Below are 17,160 nucleotides of genomic sequence, written 5' to 3'. Positions count from 1 at the left end.
GAACAAGGGGGAATGGCTTCAAACTGACAGAGGGCAGGGGTAGGTTGGATATTAGGAAGAAATTCCTCCCTGTGAGGGTGGTGAGGCCCTGGCACAGGGTGCCCAGAGAAGCTGTGGCTGCCCCATCCCTGGAAGCGTTCAAGGCAAGATTGGATGGGACTTGAAGCAACCTGGGATAGTGGAAGGTGTCCCTGCCCACAGCAGGGGGCTGGGTTGAGATGACATTTCAGGTCCATCCCAAACGAAACCACTCTGTGATTCTGTGATTATTTTCCTGGAAGTTTATCTTTTGCCCAAGTGACGACCATGAGAGAGATTCACAAAGCGCTTTAAACCAAATCTGATTGTTTCCTTGAACTTTTTTCTCATTCGGAAGACTTATTGTAATGAATAAAACAGTCACAACCAAACGTTTAGTGACCTATTGCATCATTTTCCTTGCACTGCAGAGGATGAAACTGCAGTGAGGGGGACTTTGACCAAAACCACACCAAACTTCACTTTCGCATACTGGTAGTATGCAAAGTACTTTACTACTAGTAAAGGACTGCAACTTTACCAGGGCGAGTAAACGCTCCGAACCCCACTTATAAAAGCATCCAGGGGGAAATCCGCGCTGTAGCTCCCCCAGGGCCAGTCGGAGCGGGTCCGTCCCTCCTCCCCGGCCCGCCCTGAGGGCGGGGTGTGCCGGAGGCGGGCTCGCTCCGTGCGGGCTCTGGGGCTCGCTCGGTGCCGGCGCTCGGAGTTGCCGCAGTCCGCGGGCAGGGAGCGCCCGCCGCCGCCGCTATGGCGCACTCGGTGGTCCTGCGTGGCCCTTCGCCGTGGGGCTTTCGTCTGGTGGGCGGCAAAGATTTCAGCGCCCCGCTGACCATCTCCAGGGTGAGCCCGCAGGGGGAGCGGGGCGGCCGCAGGTGATGGGGGCGGGCGGGTGGTACCCGGAGCCGGGCGGGTGGCAGCGCTTGGGCTCTTTGCAACTCCAAATTATTCTATGTGCACTCAAATAAGTGCTCCCCTCTGAGCTTTGCACTGTTTCAGCTGCTTTCCCCAGTGTTACAGCGTTCTCCGTGCTTTAGTTTTTTGGATGTTAATTCATAAGGATCTGCTTTCAAAGTTTTTAGTGTTCGCAGGGTTTGGATTCGTGCCCTGGACTGAGTTCACAGGCTGTTGGGGTTTTTAAAGAAGGCATGAGTTAAGTCAGCAAGAAGTTTCTCCATGCAGGCTGCAGTGTTCTGGGGTCTATGTGGGCTGGTAATAATTACTGTGTAAGTGTACTCACACTTGTGTTTGACCTCACAAATACGTATTCTGGAAAATTCTTCGCTAAGACGCCGCAGATAGTTTGAAATAGGCTTTGTGTGTAGATACATGTGCGAACAAAGCATCCCCCGTGCAGGAAGGCTGGCGGCGCGGCGGCGTGATGGCTGTGTGATGGATGAGGTGCTGGGTGTGAGCTGGGCACGCTCCTTGGGGCGCTGATGTGTCCGTGCCCTGCTCTGCCTGCCCGGCGTGTCGGGCTCTGCAGCACTGCGCAGCACCCCTGGGCAGCTGCTGCTGTTGCTGAATTTCTGGAACAAACACTGAGTGCATTTGAAAGGAGCTGTAACTTAAAAATACTGTTGTAATGCGCACAAGCTGTTTGCCGTCTTTTAATTCATCTGCCAAAGCTGTGACAGAAAAGCAAAAACACGAATCCTGAGTTTCAGAGAAATAATTATGGAAAAGAATGTGTTTTAAAGAGGTTTAGTTTGTCTTTGAGTTCAAACATGTCTATTGCATGGCTTTGTTTCTGTTTCTACTTTGGCCTGTCCCTTTCCCAGTGCTCCAGCGAGGGCTGTTTTTGGGGAGAAGCAGGAGGAGAGGGAAGGTGGGGCGGTGCAGGTGGGGCTGGCTGTGCAGCCCGGGGGAGCTGTATTCCATACAGCTGGGGGAATGTGCTGTGAGAGGGGCACTCGGCTTCTGGGGTTCAGTCTGAACCTCCTGGACATGGAGAGTTCTATTTCTCCCCTGGTAACATGGCACGTATAAAAAATCTCTTCCTGGCAATTGTAGAAATGTTCTTGTTGTGGAAGTGAACATCTGAACTCAGTGGAGGTAGCCAGTTTTCCTGTTACTTAAAAAAAAAAAGCCAATTGGTTTAATATTAAACAAGAAAAACATAAGTCTGTTTCTGCCTAGATAGGTAATTGGCCAGATTTCTTGTTTGATTCAGCAAACCTGGGAGGTGTCAGGAGGATGATTCTCCTCAGGCCAGTCTTGCTGTGGATCACCAGGAGTTGTAATGCAAGAAGCAGATGTAGGGTGTTATTCCATTTGGCAGCCTTTTAAATTGGATCCTTTTAAAATTCTGTTCCCCCTGAGGAGTGGGCTGATGCTCTGATGTGCTGTACTCTAACAGCTGCTCCCAGAGGGTGGGAAACAAATCACTAGGGTGTAAATCTAGATGTAGGGTGCTCTGCTTGGGCTCTAGTCTCTAAACACAAGAAAAGACCTTACTTGCTTTGCAAACAGTACCTGAAAATGTTAAAGCTGGGTAAGAATTATCTTCTGCTGCAGCTCCTGGCTGTGGGGATGTAGGAAGGGGCTGCTGGAGGGCTCCTGGGGAGCCTGGGCTTTGCTTGGGTGGCTCTGTGCAACCCTGCTACTGTGCAGAGCACTGATCATGGCTGTTGTGGTGCCATATTCCCTTTTATTCTGTAATTGTCCAGGAAATCTGTTCTTTCTGGCTTTAAATCTTGGCAAGGATGCTGGGGGCTTCCCATCTCCAGGAATGAGAAGCCTCCATCCCCTTTGCCCAGCCTGGCTCACAGCAGGAGACTCTTGCTAATTGTGGAGGCTTTTGGCTGACTTCTGCTTCCCTTCAAAGTGCCTTTCTTCTTTAATTTCGGTTTTATTTGTTTTATACTAAAATGCCATTAAATTACAAACATCTTTGGAAAAGCAGAAACCCTGCTGGAAGGCAGGACCACACTCAGATTCCCACATCCAACTGTGGGCCCAGGATGCCAACATGTGCTGGGTGTGCTGGTCTGCCTGAGGGGTGTGGGACTGCTGTGTCCCATTGCTTGGCCAAAGGAGGCTGAGGATCAACCCGTCACAAGGTGTTTGGGCTGTACAGCTCTGCAAGCGTCCTACCTGGTTATGTTGGGAAATCAGGTGCAGTTTGGGATTTCAGGCATCCAAGGCCACCCACATTCAGCTCTGGGTGCTGGAGGCTGGAAATAATGAAAGGAGCTGCCAGGGTGAGCTGAGAAAGAGGCACAGTAGTGTCAGGCAGGGGACAAAGCTGAAGGCGGTCCACAAAAGTGTCTTGTGACAATATTGTCAAGAGATGAAGGACAGTATAGGGGTTTGCATGGAACATGACAGTGACCCTGTCCTGCTTTGGGATGGAACTTGCCTCCCTCACAAGGGTTTACTTTGGCCTTTAGCCCCTCTGAGGTGGCAGTGGCTGTGCAGGTGCTGATGGTATTCAGTCTGTCCCTTGCAGCTGTCTCTAATAGGCTCAGGACATTAAGCAATGGTCTTTTTTCCTTGAAAGCAGGTCACTTCTCTCTGTGATTTGGTAAGTCTTAAGTGACAAGGGGTAAGGATCTGATTGCTCTGCTGAGCAGCTGATGCTGAACTCTGCCCTGGAGAGGCCAGGGCTCCAGGTGCGGTGTTGTGTTCCTTGGTATTAAAGATAAATGCAAATCCAGAAGGGCATGCTTAGGGCATCTCTCTCATACAGTCACATGAAGAGTTAGGTGTGCTATAGCCACCCTTTTATCCTGTTTCTTCTTGTATATTCAGGAGGACCCATATTAGCAGGGCTGGAGTTTGCTGGACTGGTTTGGGGGCATGCAGCCCTGAGGGTGAGACTGGTGTGTTGTCAGCACAGGGCACAGTTTGTTTTATAGCCACTGTTACAGTGAGCTAACACTAGGTGTAGGACATCACATCATTAATGGTTACTCCTCCTAATGATATTTATGGGGGTAGGAAATTATCCAAAAGATCTGATTTGAGTTGACCTTAATGATTGCATAGAGAGTGGTTTTAAGATTTAATTAAATGTCTGGTAGCTGCTTTTCCTTGGTTGAGCAGGGTAATACAGGGTGCTGTGTTTGCCCTCTGTGGGAAAGGGGGTTCCCTGTGGCTCTGACTCCAGTGACAGCATTCCTTTTGACCAGCAGCCATGGCTCAGGAACAGGAATGGGATAACTCACTTGGCTGTTCTCAGTGTTGTGCTTGTAACCACATCAGTGAGTGCTGTGGTTCTGTGTGGGATCACAGTTGATCTACCCCCTTGCCTGGGATTAAAAGATAATCAGTCATTAGCGTAACTGGAGGAGCTGAATGCATTTAATCATTTGAACTTGCTTGTCCTGCTCCTGGAGCAGCTGATGTCATCATCTGCCCAGTTCTGCCAGTGTTAATCCATGCACTTGCTGTTTTTGAAATCATAGATAAATTACTTGGCTAAACAGATAATTCACAAATGGACCAATTCCAGTATTTTTAATGAGATTTTAACACAAGTTTTCCTTTATCTGCTGGCTTCAACATAAGTTTACCTGCTGGTCTCTAGAGGAGCAGCAAAAATGCAAGTTTCAGTTTTGGGTTGGAAATGTAACACAAGAAGGATGAGAAATAATTGGTCTGCAATCCATTATCCAGGTATTGTTTGAGTTAAGGTTGACTTTTAAACTTAAGCAGCTTTCACATTTGAGCAGAGACGTGTCTTGTTAAAGGTTAGGATACTCGAGAAAGAATTCTGCTGAGGAAGGAATTCCAGTAAAAGTGGTTTTGTTGACTCTGTCAGGGCAGCCAGCAAATGCCCAAGTCTGTGCTGTGATCGTGTGTGAATGCAGAGGGAACTCAGTGGTATAATACCTGGGAGGTTTGTTCTTGTGTGGGTGGGATGGCTGAGCAGAAGGGGCTCCCCAGGGCTGGCAGTAACAGGTTTGGTTACCCCAGGAACTCCACCTGTGTTGGTGTAGAAGGCAAGGATCAGAGACAGCAGCAAAAGGAACAGGAATTTTGTCTCTGTTTAAGACAAGTTAGGAGGATTTCAATTTCCTTAAGGTGGGGGGTTTTGTTTCATATAGTTCTCATATATTTGATAGTTTACTGGATGGAAATGATGCACTCTGTTCAGAGCTCCCAAATGGACTGAAGAAGCCTCTCTGTTTGCTGAATCCCAAAGCTATGCCCCCTCCCGATTTCTGCTGACTTTTGTTGGGTTTGCTGCCTGTGTGGAGCTGAGTGATGAAAGCTGTCCCTCACTTTGTTGCGTAGTAAAATTGTTACAGTATTTCAAGTGGGATGATTATTTCAAGTGGAAGGAAATACTTTTGCGAGTCAGTTTTTGTTTTTCTCATCACTCCCATAAACTCAGGGCCGAGAGGTTTGGGTGTTTAAGTGTGAAACTGTGCTGGTACAGAACACTTAATCTGAGCTACAGATAAGAACTAACAGAAATATGTCACAAATATATTTGCTGCTGAAGTGTTTCTATCGCTGAGGCTTTGTTTAATAACTGAAAGAGAAGAATAAATGCTTGTGCTGGTTCAGGAGACAGTAGTGGTGGAACATACTGGAATGAAAACCTAATACTAATTACTGTAATTAAGCACCCTGATAATCCTGAGTGGGAAAGCAGGTGGAAAGAATGATTCATGTAGATCCATGTAGGCAAGCTCTGACCTTGGGGCAAGTTAACAAAATAAACCCAGCACACCCGTGAAAACACCAGGCCTCTGCCAGGCTAGACAAAGCAGCATAGGGTCAGTGTCCCTGGGTATTTGGGATTAGGGATTTGGGGTTTTCTTCCTTCCCCCTTCTTTTTGTTTCAAATGGTGGTGATGTCAGCTTCCCTTGAAGATTGAAAGATTGCCTGTTGGGACAGGTATTCAAAATTATTTCATAGAAGTGTGCATTTAAATCCCACTTGATAAAGTGGGTTAAAGGGGATAGTTAGATAACAGGCTTACTAGAACAGCCCTGTTGGTGCAAGAGGTATACAGGGGGAATTATGTGCAATTATTCTTTTTTTTCCTAAACTTTTTTGCTATGTAACAAAACAGATGGTTATAATCCTGGTTCCCCTGAAATTGGGTAAGTCCCTTAATTTTTATACAAATATGTCATTATGAGCTGTGTAGAATTAATGCAGACCAATGCAATTTAATTTCATTTTTGATAGCTTGAGGATGAAATACCTGTCACAGGAAATCCTAGAAGGAGCAATATAGTATTTCTAACTGAATTTGTTTTCCAGTTTCTGAGCTCTCAAAAATACCTTGATTTGTGATTCTCAGATCCCCAAACACTTAGTAAAAACATTTTTTATTTTTAAGTCATCTGTAACCACAGGTTCTCAAGTGTGAAAGAAAACAGTAGCTCTCTCAAGATCTAGCAGTGTTGATAGAAAAGGTTAAAACAAACAAGTTCACAGAAAAATACTCTGCTTGATTTGTTATCAGTGCCAGATGTGTGCCAGAGCAAACCCCGTATCTCGCTGAGCTTGTTCGTGTAGTGGGTTTGTACACAGCCCCTAACACCCCACTTGCCCCAGGCCCTGCTAGATAAGGCTGTGTTTGGTTTCTACTTCAGAATTTACACAAAAACTTCAAGCAAACACAGGTTTCACTATGTTACTTGAGCAACAGCAAAGATGTCAGGCCAGTGTGGCTTTTGAGGAACTTTTCCAGCCAGGAGAAGCCTAAAACAAATTCTGATTTCTCCCCATAGAGAACACAGCTGTATTAAAAAAAAAATGTTCTGTTCAACAGGATTTCAGCCAATGAGTTTTCCAAACACCATCAAGATGCCTCACAGCCACACTCAATCCTTCTTGACAACCAGAGAAACTTGCATTCACACCCATTAAGCCTTAAGTAGTTTTACATATTGTGTGGATTGATAGCAGATTATGTGGCAATGACATTTTACAGCCCAAGCTTCAGAAAACAAAATATACCAGAGTAAAGAAGATTATTTTAAGTTGATATTCTTAATTATTAGATATGGGCAGTGCACAGCTAAAAGAGAAGCTGTTTTGAGCAGTTGACTCCAGGACTGGTTGATAATAACAGAGGAGATTGTCAGAGGGGAGGTTTGCAGGATGCTGACCCTGCTCTGAATGCTGTTGTCTACCATAAGCAACAAAACACTTCAGAAACCTTTAGCATATACAAAGGTTCTGGTCCAAAAGACCAAACCCTGCAAACTACTTGACATTGACCAATAAAGCAGCTGTTTGGCAAAGGCACAAATCTCTTCACTCTGTGATTAACACCTGAGTGTGCTGCAAGAATGAAACTTCAGGTATGCTCACCAACTGGATGAAACTTTTTATCTTGAAGAATTTTTTTTTCTCTTTGGAGATCACTGTGTGTACACTTTCCTTTTGATGGGAAGGAAAGTGTCAGCCTGCCTTCCTGGCCAAGAGGCAGATGGTTTGGAAGGCAAACTCTAAGCAATTCCTCTATGTCTTCTGTACAGTGCTTAAGGCTTGTTCCTGAGAGGGGCTGGAGAAGCCCTGCTGCTTGTTGAGGGGTGTCTGAGGGGCAAAACTTCACTGGAGAGCTGGCTCCTAAAGCCCTGAAGGAGATGAAGCAATTCTGGCCATAAACACTTTCTGTGATGCTGCTCAGTCTGGTCTGTGCAGAGGTGGGGTGCCTGCGGGACTGGGGTGGTGCTCCAAGCACACCCGCACCAGGGGCTCACTGGTGTCCCCAGGGCAGCTCTCCCTCCCTGGCCTTGCTCCCTAACAAGGCAAAGTAAACACAGAGCAGATTTAAGTGTAGTGGCAGCTGTATTGCTGAGTGGGGCTGTTCCGTGCAGTAAAGAAACACAGAATCTTTAACTTGTCTGTGGAGGAGGGGGCTCCTGGTGGCTGTGACCATGGGGAGTGCTCCCAGAGCTGCGCTGTGTGCCCTTGGGCTGAGCAAGACAGCTGGTGACAAGATACACCAGGTGATCCTTGTGGATCCCTTCCTTGTTTTTCTCAATCCATGTTCTGAGCTCTGCACATGGGTTAGTGGCTGGTGCTCTAAAACACATGTCCAGTTTCACTGATCCTCAGCCTCTTCTTTGTACAGAGACCTTGTACTTTGGGCTGGGTTAGGATCTGCCCTATGAAACTGTTTCTAAATTTGGATTTGGATCCATTAGTACTTGGATTCAAAAGGATTTTTTACTGTCTTGCCTTTTATAATACTTGATTCTTTCCCTTCTATTGTTTTAAACTTATTTTCTCCAGTAGTTAAATGAATTCAGATTCCATGAACAGTGTTCTTCATGTACTGGGCTGTGAGCTTATCTAAATAATGCCTTGATACATCAGACTTTTATATAAGCAACTAGAAAAATGCAAATGAATTGGCAAGGAATTCAAGACAGGATGCTTTGAAAAGCTGAAGAGAATCCCTGGAAAGAATGTTTAAAGGGTTTAGAGAATTTATTTTCATTAGTTAATTATTTGACTCTTGGTTCATCTTGTTTTAAAAGATGCAGCTATGCAAGATCATTCCCTTCCCCATAGCATGGAACAGACAGGCTTTGTTTAAAAGCTGAGAATTTTGTCACACTGTCTTGAAAGTCTCTCAAAGACTTTAATTGGGTCCTTTTGATCACAGTTGCAGAACAGAGAATTCCCCCAGCCTTGCCTACAACAAACTACCGCTGATTTAAGAGAAAAGTGCTGTGGTCTGTGTAGGCTTGTTTGGGATTGCACCTTTTAACCCATTAAATCCTGGCTTTGTTCACTGATGGGATGCATTAGAGTACACCTTTAATAAAGTGAAGATGTGGCAGAGATAAAGCTGCCTTCATTGTGTAGGTGGGAATGGCCTGAATAGGCACCTTTTGTTGATTTGGATAAAAAATTTCTGTGAGAATAAAGACTAACCTAATCTTTCCCATGGTTGTGCTGAGGTCTTGCAGGGAGTGAGGAGCTGCATCCCTCATCCTTCAGTCCTACACAGGTGACCTCAGATGCAGGTTTCTGGGGGAAAAAGTAGAAATGAAAAGGGATTAAGTTAATATTACAAATTAACCTTTTACTAAACTATTGATTGGTTCAACTTGTGGTGTTTGCCGAGTTCTGAAGTTGGCTTGAGCAAAGCTGTTTCTGAGTAGAGCCATCCTTGTGGTGGGCAGGGCTCCCGTCCCTGTGAGGGCAGGGATGCAGGCATGGGGACTTCACCCTGGTTTGAATGCTCTCCCAGCCCTGGCTCCCTTCTGTGGCCAAGCTCCAGGGCACATGGTAGAACACTGTGTTTCAAGAGCAAACTTCTCTTGGTGCAAATAATCTTGCTTGCTAAATTAGACTGCATGGCTCCAACACCAACCAATTTAGGTTAAGCACAAGGCAGTTGCCCCAATGTACTTTATTTTAATGTCCTGTCATTGTCAGATGCCAGCACTCAGTAAATCCTGGTGATGCTCCAGTGGTCAGATAAGAGAGCTGTTGCTGCCTTTGGGACTATCCCAATCTGTTTCATAGCATCAGAGTATGCACTTGGCTGGGGAAGGGGCTGCTGGAGGGTAAGTGCCTGAGAGGAGAGGTGGGTGATAATCCTGAAAAAAGCAGTGAGGAGTATAGTGTAAAAAACTTAATAAACACAGCCAATTTTTAAAAATGAGATAGAGTTCTCTGGTGGATGATTTGGCAAAAGGCATGGTGTGGAGGTGATGCTTGCAGTGCTGTCACTGAACCTTCTGTGGTGGCTGAAGAGGCAGAGGGCAGTGAAAGAAGGGCTGTCCTCTGGGAGCTCTTTCTTTAAATTCGTCTTTTTCTTCCTGGAACAATAGAGGGGGTTGAGAGAGGCACCAGTATTGGACCTCTGGTATTTATTGAAGCACAATGCTATGTGGAGAACATGGAAAGATGTCACAAATGAGACATATCCCAAGGGGATTAGGAAGAACAATATTTTTATTAGAAAAGAGGGGAAAACTTCTGGCTCCCTAGGGGAACAAATCCCTGCAGGACACACCCTCCACAGGCATGCTGTGTGAGGAGGGGCTGCTCTCTGGGATCTGGAGAGCCTGGAGCTGCTTACCTGGGGCAAGTGCTCTGCAAACACCCCCTTGTGCTCTGCTCTACCATAGCATTGCTGGCCAAGTGGTTTGTTTCTTTAGTCTTTTCTGTTTATAAGCTTTCTGAAGCATCTTCATTTTTTGAGAGCGAGAAGCGAGGAAGCAGCTGCTGTTTATGTGGAGGGGTTAAACTCAGAGGGTTGTTCTTTATTTAATTTTGGGAGAGCAGTGAAGCTGGCAGGCGTGCGTTCTCAGAGCGGCGACCGTGCTGTGCGTGCGCAGCTGAGAACACCCCAGAGCTTCTTTGGGCATAAAAGGAGCTGGGAAAGCACTGGTGCCAGTGACCTCCCAGCACATGAACTGCTTCTGCGCATAGTTCATGCTTGGTTCCTTCCTGCTGAAAATGGAGCAGTGCTAAGGTGGTGGGTAGCACTGGGATCTGCTTAACCATCTCACGAGGAGCTCACCCAGCCCTGCAGTGGTCCCTGGTGACAGATCCACTGCACTGGACCTGTTCCTGTGAATTGCTTTGATTCACTCACAGAAAACTTGGGGATATGGCCTTAAGCTGAAGTAAGAAAGATTTAGATTAGATATGAGGAAGAAATTATTTCTGTGAGCATGGTGAGGCATTGGCATAGGTTGCCCGGAGAAGCTGTGGCTGCTCCATCCCTGGAAGTGCTCAAGACCAGGTGGGATGGGGCTTGGAGCAGCCTGGGATAGTGGAAGGTGTCCCTGCCCATGGCAGGGTGTTGGAGCAAGATGATCTTTAGGGTCCCTTCCACCCCAAACCATTCTGTGGTTCTGTAAAGCATTCAGCTCTTCTGGATTGCATCCCAGGCTGTGCCTCAGAACTGCTGAGCACCAGGGATGGCATACAGGCAGGGGCTGCATGGTGCTCCTGGGGCAGGAAGATACAGAGAGATGGTGTTCTCCCCTTTCTGCAGGACTGGCATGTCTGTGTTGGGCAACTTCACCCCAAGTCTGCTGTATGTGGCTTTGGGTTTATGTTTGCCTTTCAAGAGCACACAGGGCTGCAGTGACTTGGTGCAGGTTTTCTTTGCACTGTTTTTCGCTTCATAGCCTGCCTGATTACTCTCAGATTCGTGTGTGCTTCCTTGAAGTCATACTCTCTGTGGTTCTGGCTCAGGGCAGACCTGAGGGCTCTCTGGAGAGAGGCACAAATGATGCCTCTGATCCAAGCTCCATCCCAACACCTCTGCGCACTGCCAGGCTCCAATGTCATACAATCACAGAGTCCTTTGTGGGACAAGATTTTTAGGACATTGAGTCCAGCTGTTAACCCAGGACTGCTGAGGTCACCACTAAGCCATGTCCAAAGCAGGTAGAACCTCTGCACTTGGATTCAGGCACAGCACTGACCCATAACCAGACCTGTCAGGCTTTCTGTGCAGTGTTTGGTCTCAATGGCTTTGCACAGCTGTGGGTCAGGAGAACTTAGTCTACAGTATTTTAAATATTATTCACTAAAATACAAACTTTGGGCCTGACAGACATTACAGTAATGATTCCCAAGCTGTTTAGTCACTGATGCTGTATCTCAGATGAATTCTTGGAGTGCAGCTCCATTTCAAGCCCTCAGTCATCTCCACAGCAAACATAAAATGCTAATATGAAAATACTGCCAAAACAATTTGAAATAAAGCAGAAGCTTAAATTAGGAAACAGCTAAAAGTCCCATTTGTGAACAGCTTATTCTTCAAGGAAGCTACAACGTGGTTAAGATCAGTACAGGGGGAAAAATCCATCAGACATCTAGAGAGCACTGAATTGACAAGAACAAAATACAGCTGTCCTGGGTCAAGCTGAAGGTCTAAAAGCCTGCTGGCAGCCAGAGCTGTGGGATGAACACTGGGGGAAGCAGATAACAGCAGGCAAGAGTATGGAGGTGCTTCCTTGGAGGTGCTGGTTGAGCTTTAGGTTGACTTTCTGATGAGTCTGGCAGCTTCTGTGCCTGTAATAGGACCCTAATGTCCTGTAAATGGATACAGGGGTCAGAAAGCCCCTAACAATGCCAGGGGAAAAATAATCCTGTCCTGGCTTGAAATGTCCTGTGTCAGAGCTAATGTGTGTGGAGCTGAGAGCCATCTCCTGTTGTTTGCTCTGAGCTGAGTCACAGGGCTGCCCCTGAGCAGTTGGTCTGGGCGGGTTTGGTGGAGCCAAACAGCCCAGCTGAAACTATTGGAGGGCAAATGGCAAATACTGATTTATTCTGACAATGCAACAAAAGCTGTAACTTGGGCTGCCAGTTCTGCTTAACTGTCAGAAGTGGTTTGGAGCTTGCCAAACACCTTCAGGTTTGTGTTTCTGTGGTGCAGGAGCTGTGCTCTTGCAGGGAGCAGTGCAGTGTTATACTGGGGCTGTTGTGGTAAGACTAAATCCTCTTCTAATTCCCTACAAAAACAGAACAAATTGTCCCTGGAAATGTTGAAAGCCAGGCTGGATGGGGCTTGGAGCAACCTGGGTGGAATGTGCTCTGTGTTGGAACAAGGTGATCTTTAATCCTGCAAGCCATTGTAGGGTTGTATGAAATCAAGATGAAAGCTGGGATGTACATGTGCATGCCCCCTTTCTAAAAAAACCATCTGTTTAATGATGAGGTGTGGTTGGGGGTTTCTGGGCACTGGGGAATTGCCCCACTTGGTCTTACTGCCTGAATAACTACACCAGGTCTGCATGGTTGCTGTCGTGCACTGCTGCAAGCCAAGGGCAGGTGGTGGGTACAGCAGTGCTCCTGTTGTCTGGGTTTCTCAAGCAGGGTGGGGCAGAGACCCAGCGCCGAAGACAGGGAATTCCATTTGTGTAAATCAAGAGTAAACAGAACCAAAGCACCAGCTTGCTTTAGTGCAGTGACACATGAAGAACCAAAAGTCAGGCATGCCATAACTTCTCAGTTGATAAAATGTGTTTGGTTAGCAGATGCTGTGAATAAACTAAAGAGGAAATCAGGGGGAAAGCACATAGCATAGAGTTTAACCAGACATGTTTACCTGTTCTGAATATGCCTTGCGTCATTCTCTATTACTGTAAAATTAAAACCACATTTAGAATGATGTAAATGAAATGGTAATTTCTCAAGAACCTCTTTTATGGGCAATAGGATTGGTCTTGTTGCTGACCACAGACTGTACCTGGACCTGTCATTAGTTCCTCAGGAAAGAAGTTAGAAGTTTTATAAGGTTCTGGCACTCTGACAAAACCAGAAGGAAAGAATTGTGGAGGCTTAAAGAGCTGTGTGATATTTATAGAATAAAATCATGGAATCGTTTAGGATGGAAATGATCTTAAAGATCCTCAGTTCCAGCTGTTACCTCACCACTGCCAAGGCTACCACTAAACCATGTTCCCAAGTGCCATATCTGCTGAATCCCTCTGGGACTGTGACCACGCAGGGCTAGAAAGAGAGAAGTCATTTGGATGTCAGTGCAGAAGAAGTGATGTCAAACGTAACCTCTCCCCCAGCCAGGGGGATGGTGGTTAACCAGAGGAGGGTTTCATGTGCTGCTTAGGGACAGACTCTTGCAGCATCATGAAAGGCCTGCAAGCAAAAGGAGTGTGAAGCATCTCTCTGGAAAGAGGATATTGCATTTATTTCAAGCAGGAGACAAATGTGAAGAGGGGACCTGGTCACACAGTGGCTGGAGTTGACTGAAATTCCTTATTTCAAAGAGTGTTGTTATAGGGCATGGCCCTTGGAGACCTGAGAGCTCTGACATCCAACCCCAGGTAGGTGCTGTTGGTGAAGAGAAAACACATAATCTCTAGAAATATCTTTCCCTTTACCTGCATCTTACTCCAAGAAACTGGACTTCTTTTAAAAAAACCCAGCATTCTTTTAAGTAACCTTTTTTTTTTTTTCCCCAGATTAACCCTGGCAGTAAAGCAGCCATGGCAGACCTGTGCCCAGGAGACATTATTCTGGCAATTAACGGAGAGAACACAGACAACATGACACATCTAGAAGCTCAAAACAAGATCAAAGCCTGTGTGGACCAGCTGCTGCTCTCTGTGAACAGGTTGGTTCTCTCTGGTGTGCTCCTGTGTCAGTTTTGCTCAGAGGGCTTTTGGCTGGCCCTGGAGCAGAAGAACTCTCAGGCTGGGTTCTTGGAGCATCCTCATGGCCTGGGTAATTGTTCTGTGTTTTCAAAAACAGTAAAACAAAATTATTTTTAATGGTTCACTGGTAGAAAAAGTGGGTTGAGCTCATTTTTACATGTGGATTATCATTTGTACCTTGTATGGGTTTTCCATTCTGTGGCCTGAGTTGAGTCTTTGTGGTTGTGTCAACTCAAGCAAGAGTAGCATGGGAATCAAAATGTCCTTTGGGCAAACCCTTCTGCTTCATTAACATTCACCCATCATTTTAAGCATCTGTTCAATAAAAAAACATTTGAAGGTCCTGCCAGATTCACTTTTTAGGGTATTTCAAAGCAAAATGAAGGCATGAGTTTGGTATTGGGTTTTTGTTTTTGGTTTTTTTTTTTTTTATAGTTGGGATGTTTTGTGTGTGTGTTGTAGGTTTTTGTTTGTTTGGTTTCATTTTCTTGGTCTTTTTTTGGATTTCTATTGGAATTAATTTTATAGCAAAATCACAAATTACCCAAGCAAAATAAGCACTCCTTATAAGGTTCACAAATGGCTAATAGTATCTGGCATAAGTTAAAATAAGTGAATATAGTTTTCCACTTCAGATTAAAGAGGCATTTCCTGATATAAAGAGCTATCATTTACTGTTTATACTTTTCTTGGAAAACCATGTAGCTCTGACTGGACGCCTGGGCAGTGGGGAAGGAGCGCTGCCATAAATGGAGCAAACCCTCAGTGATTCCTCATGGTTCCTCAGACAGGCATCTCTGAGCTGCCTGGCTAAAGCAGAGTCCCCTGAGCTCAGCTCGTGGTGTACAGATGATGTGGCTTCAGTATTACAAAAGAAAGGAGATAAGAAAAGCAAGCAAAACCCCTTCAGACAGGTGGAGTTTCCCATAGCCAAGGAGGGCAGTAGTTCTGCTTTCTGTCTGGAGCAGTTTTAGGGAGACAGGTGATTTTCTACCCCCAGGAGGACCTGTGCCCAGGGCAGGGCCAGAGTTCCCTTCCTGACTGCCTGCAGGCTACTGGAGCTCTCCTTGGACGAGGTGAAAATCCTTGTGTAGTGACAGGAGGTTTTGGTGAGCCACCACTGCTGTGGTGGTCTGGCAGCAGAGCAGCTTCACTGGGAGTTAGAACCACATTTTCCTGAAAGCAGCTTTCACCTGCAGCATGGAGGTGTTTATTCTCACAGATGAGTGTTTCTGCTGTGTGAACTGATGGACTGAATTCCCACCTTTACATTTTAGCCCCTGATATCAACTGATGTTAGTTTTTTGGCTCGGATTGGACCCTTGAATATCGCTGTGTGGGTGCATCTCCTCTCCTGGGTGGTGATTCCTGCCCAAGGCAGAGGTTGTGGTCACAGAGGTCACAGCAGTGTTGGTGTGTGCCTTGCTGGGGTTAGGGATGATCTGTCTGCTTGCTTTCCCTTTCCATGCTCATTCATGACCTCAGGGTGACCTGGAAGATGCTGTGTGGAGGCTCTGTGGCTTCAGGTTGTTTTTCCCAACTGCACCTAGCAAGGGGTGGGTATTTTTAGCAGTGAGACCTTGTGGTGTGTCCTGAGGAGGTGAATTTTCTAGCAGATGTTGCTGGTGGTCGCCACAGCCTTTCAGTGGTGCAGGGTTTGTGGGTGACATGATTGGCCTTTGCTAAGCAGTAGGATTGCAATGGTTTTGTCAGGCCTTAAAGTCTTTATAAGCACAGATTTTAAAGACTTTTGTGTCTCATAGGTTCTACAAGGCAGGAACAGATGGTGAAGTGAGAGGCTGTTCAGCTTGGGGTGGCTCCTCTTGGAGGTAACACTGCTTGGTGGCTTCTCCAAGGGCAGAACTCACCTTGGCTGTGCCCAGAGATGTCCATGAGAGTGGCATTTCTCTTGACAGGAAAAACTGAGTAGTTTGGTTTTTTTCTGCAGTAGGGACAGCAGCTCCAGTGGTGAGCTTTAGGTCTATTTTTAGTTTGGCCCAAAGTGGGTGCACAGTGACTTGGTTCTTGGATGTCTCTCCTGTCTCCCAAGTGACCTGTTGGATCCTGTTGCCCAGCTGTTAGTCATTGCTGGAAGCACATCTGGCATTCCCTCCTAGTGTGAGTAGATCCCTGCTCCAGGATCTGCCTCCTGGAACGTGGGGTGACCTGGTACTGCCCAGGGAGCCGTGTCCTGGGCCAATAATGAGGGGTTTTGTTGGTTTGTCTGCATGTCCAGCCACTGCTGTTTGTCACAGCTGTGGATCAGGATCAACACCCTGGACCCTGCTCTGAGGCTGAGCTTCAACAAAGCTCTGCCTGTGGTGGTGTGGGTTAGTATCTTTTCCTTTGGGCTGAGGTTGCTCTTCAAACATCTTTTCTGTATGCTGCCTTCAACAAAATACAGTTTGCAAGCCAACACAAAAGATTTATTTTTAAATGTGTTTGTCTGAAATACATTTGCAATTAGAAGCCTGTTTGTTGCATGTCTTTAGTGAGGAGCTGTTTTGTCAAAGCAGGATTCCTCCAGCCAGGCATGAGGGAAGGGGAGGGCAGGGAGCTGTGCAGTTCTTCCATCCCCATGGTGCCCTCTGGACTGCTTTATTCCATGCCCTTTCTCCATCAACCCTTGACATTTTGTGTTAGTGAGCCAGAGAACAAGATGGGTTTTGTTTTCAGTCTCTGGTCAGTAAATGCCCTTAGACATAGGAACTTCAGTAGGAAAACATAGGAACTTCAGTAGGAAAGTCAGAATGTGGGGAGAACAAGAAAGGGGAGTCACTGAGTGGCCTGACCAGACCAAGTGTCATGCATCAAATAAAGGCAGCCATAAAATGGGGTTGGAGCTCTGTTTTGCTGAAATCACTGCTTGAAAGTACCTTGGGTGTGGGATGGGAGACCTCATGGCATTGCTGTTCCTGCTGACACAGACTACCAGGAAACCCTTGGCAGCACTGTCCAGACCTGCCCATCTGTGCCAGAGGGCCAGGGCGAGCCCCACAGCTTTTTGTGAACCTTTTGTCATCTGCCAGGGAGGATGAAGGCTTGTGCTGCAGCTTT

The 17,160-nt window shown here is 46.4% G+C and overlaps 1 protein-coding gene across 1 annotated transcript in view; it reads left to right on the top strand.

The window, feature by feature from the left end:
- The first annotated feature begins 733 nt into the window (after nt 1-733).
- PDLIM4 (PDZ and LIM domain 4) overlaps nt 734-17,160 on the top strand; it is a 44,548-nt gene continuing 28,121 nt past the window's right edge. Inside the window, exons 1-2 of the mRNA XM_063168643.1 lie at nt 734-879; nt 13,912-14,063. Of these exons, the coding sequence (XP_063024713.1) occupies nt 787-879; nt 13,912-14,063 (245 nt within the window). The 5' untranslated portion in view covers nt 734-786. The remainder of the gene's footprint in view (nt 880-13,911; nt 14,064-17,160) is intronic.

The sequence above is a fragment of the Melospiza melodia genome, chromosome 14, assembly GCF_035770615.1.
Source record: "Melospiza melodia melodia isolate bMelMel2 chromosome 14, bMelMel2.pri, whole genome shotgun sequence".
In the NCBI taxonomy this organism is placed as follows: domain Eukaryota; kingdom Metazoa; phylum Chordata; class Aves; order Passeriformes; family Passerellidae; genus Melospiza; species Melospiza melodia.
This window is presented reverse-complemented; position numbering and strand designations above follow the sequence as displayed.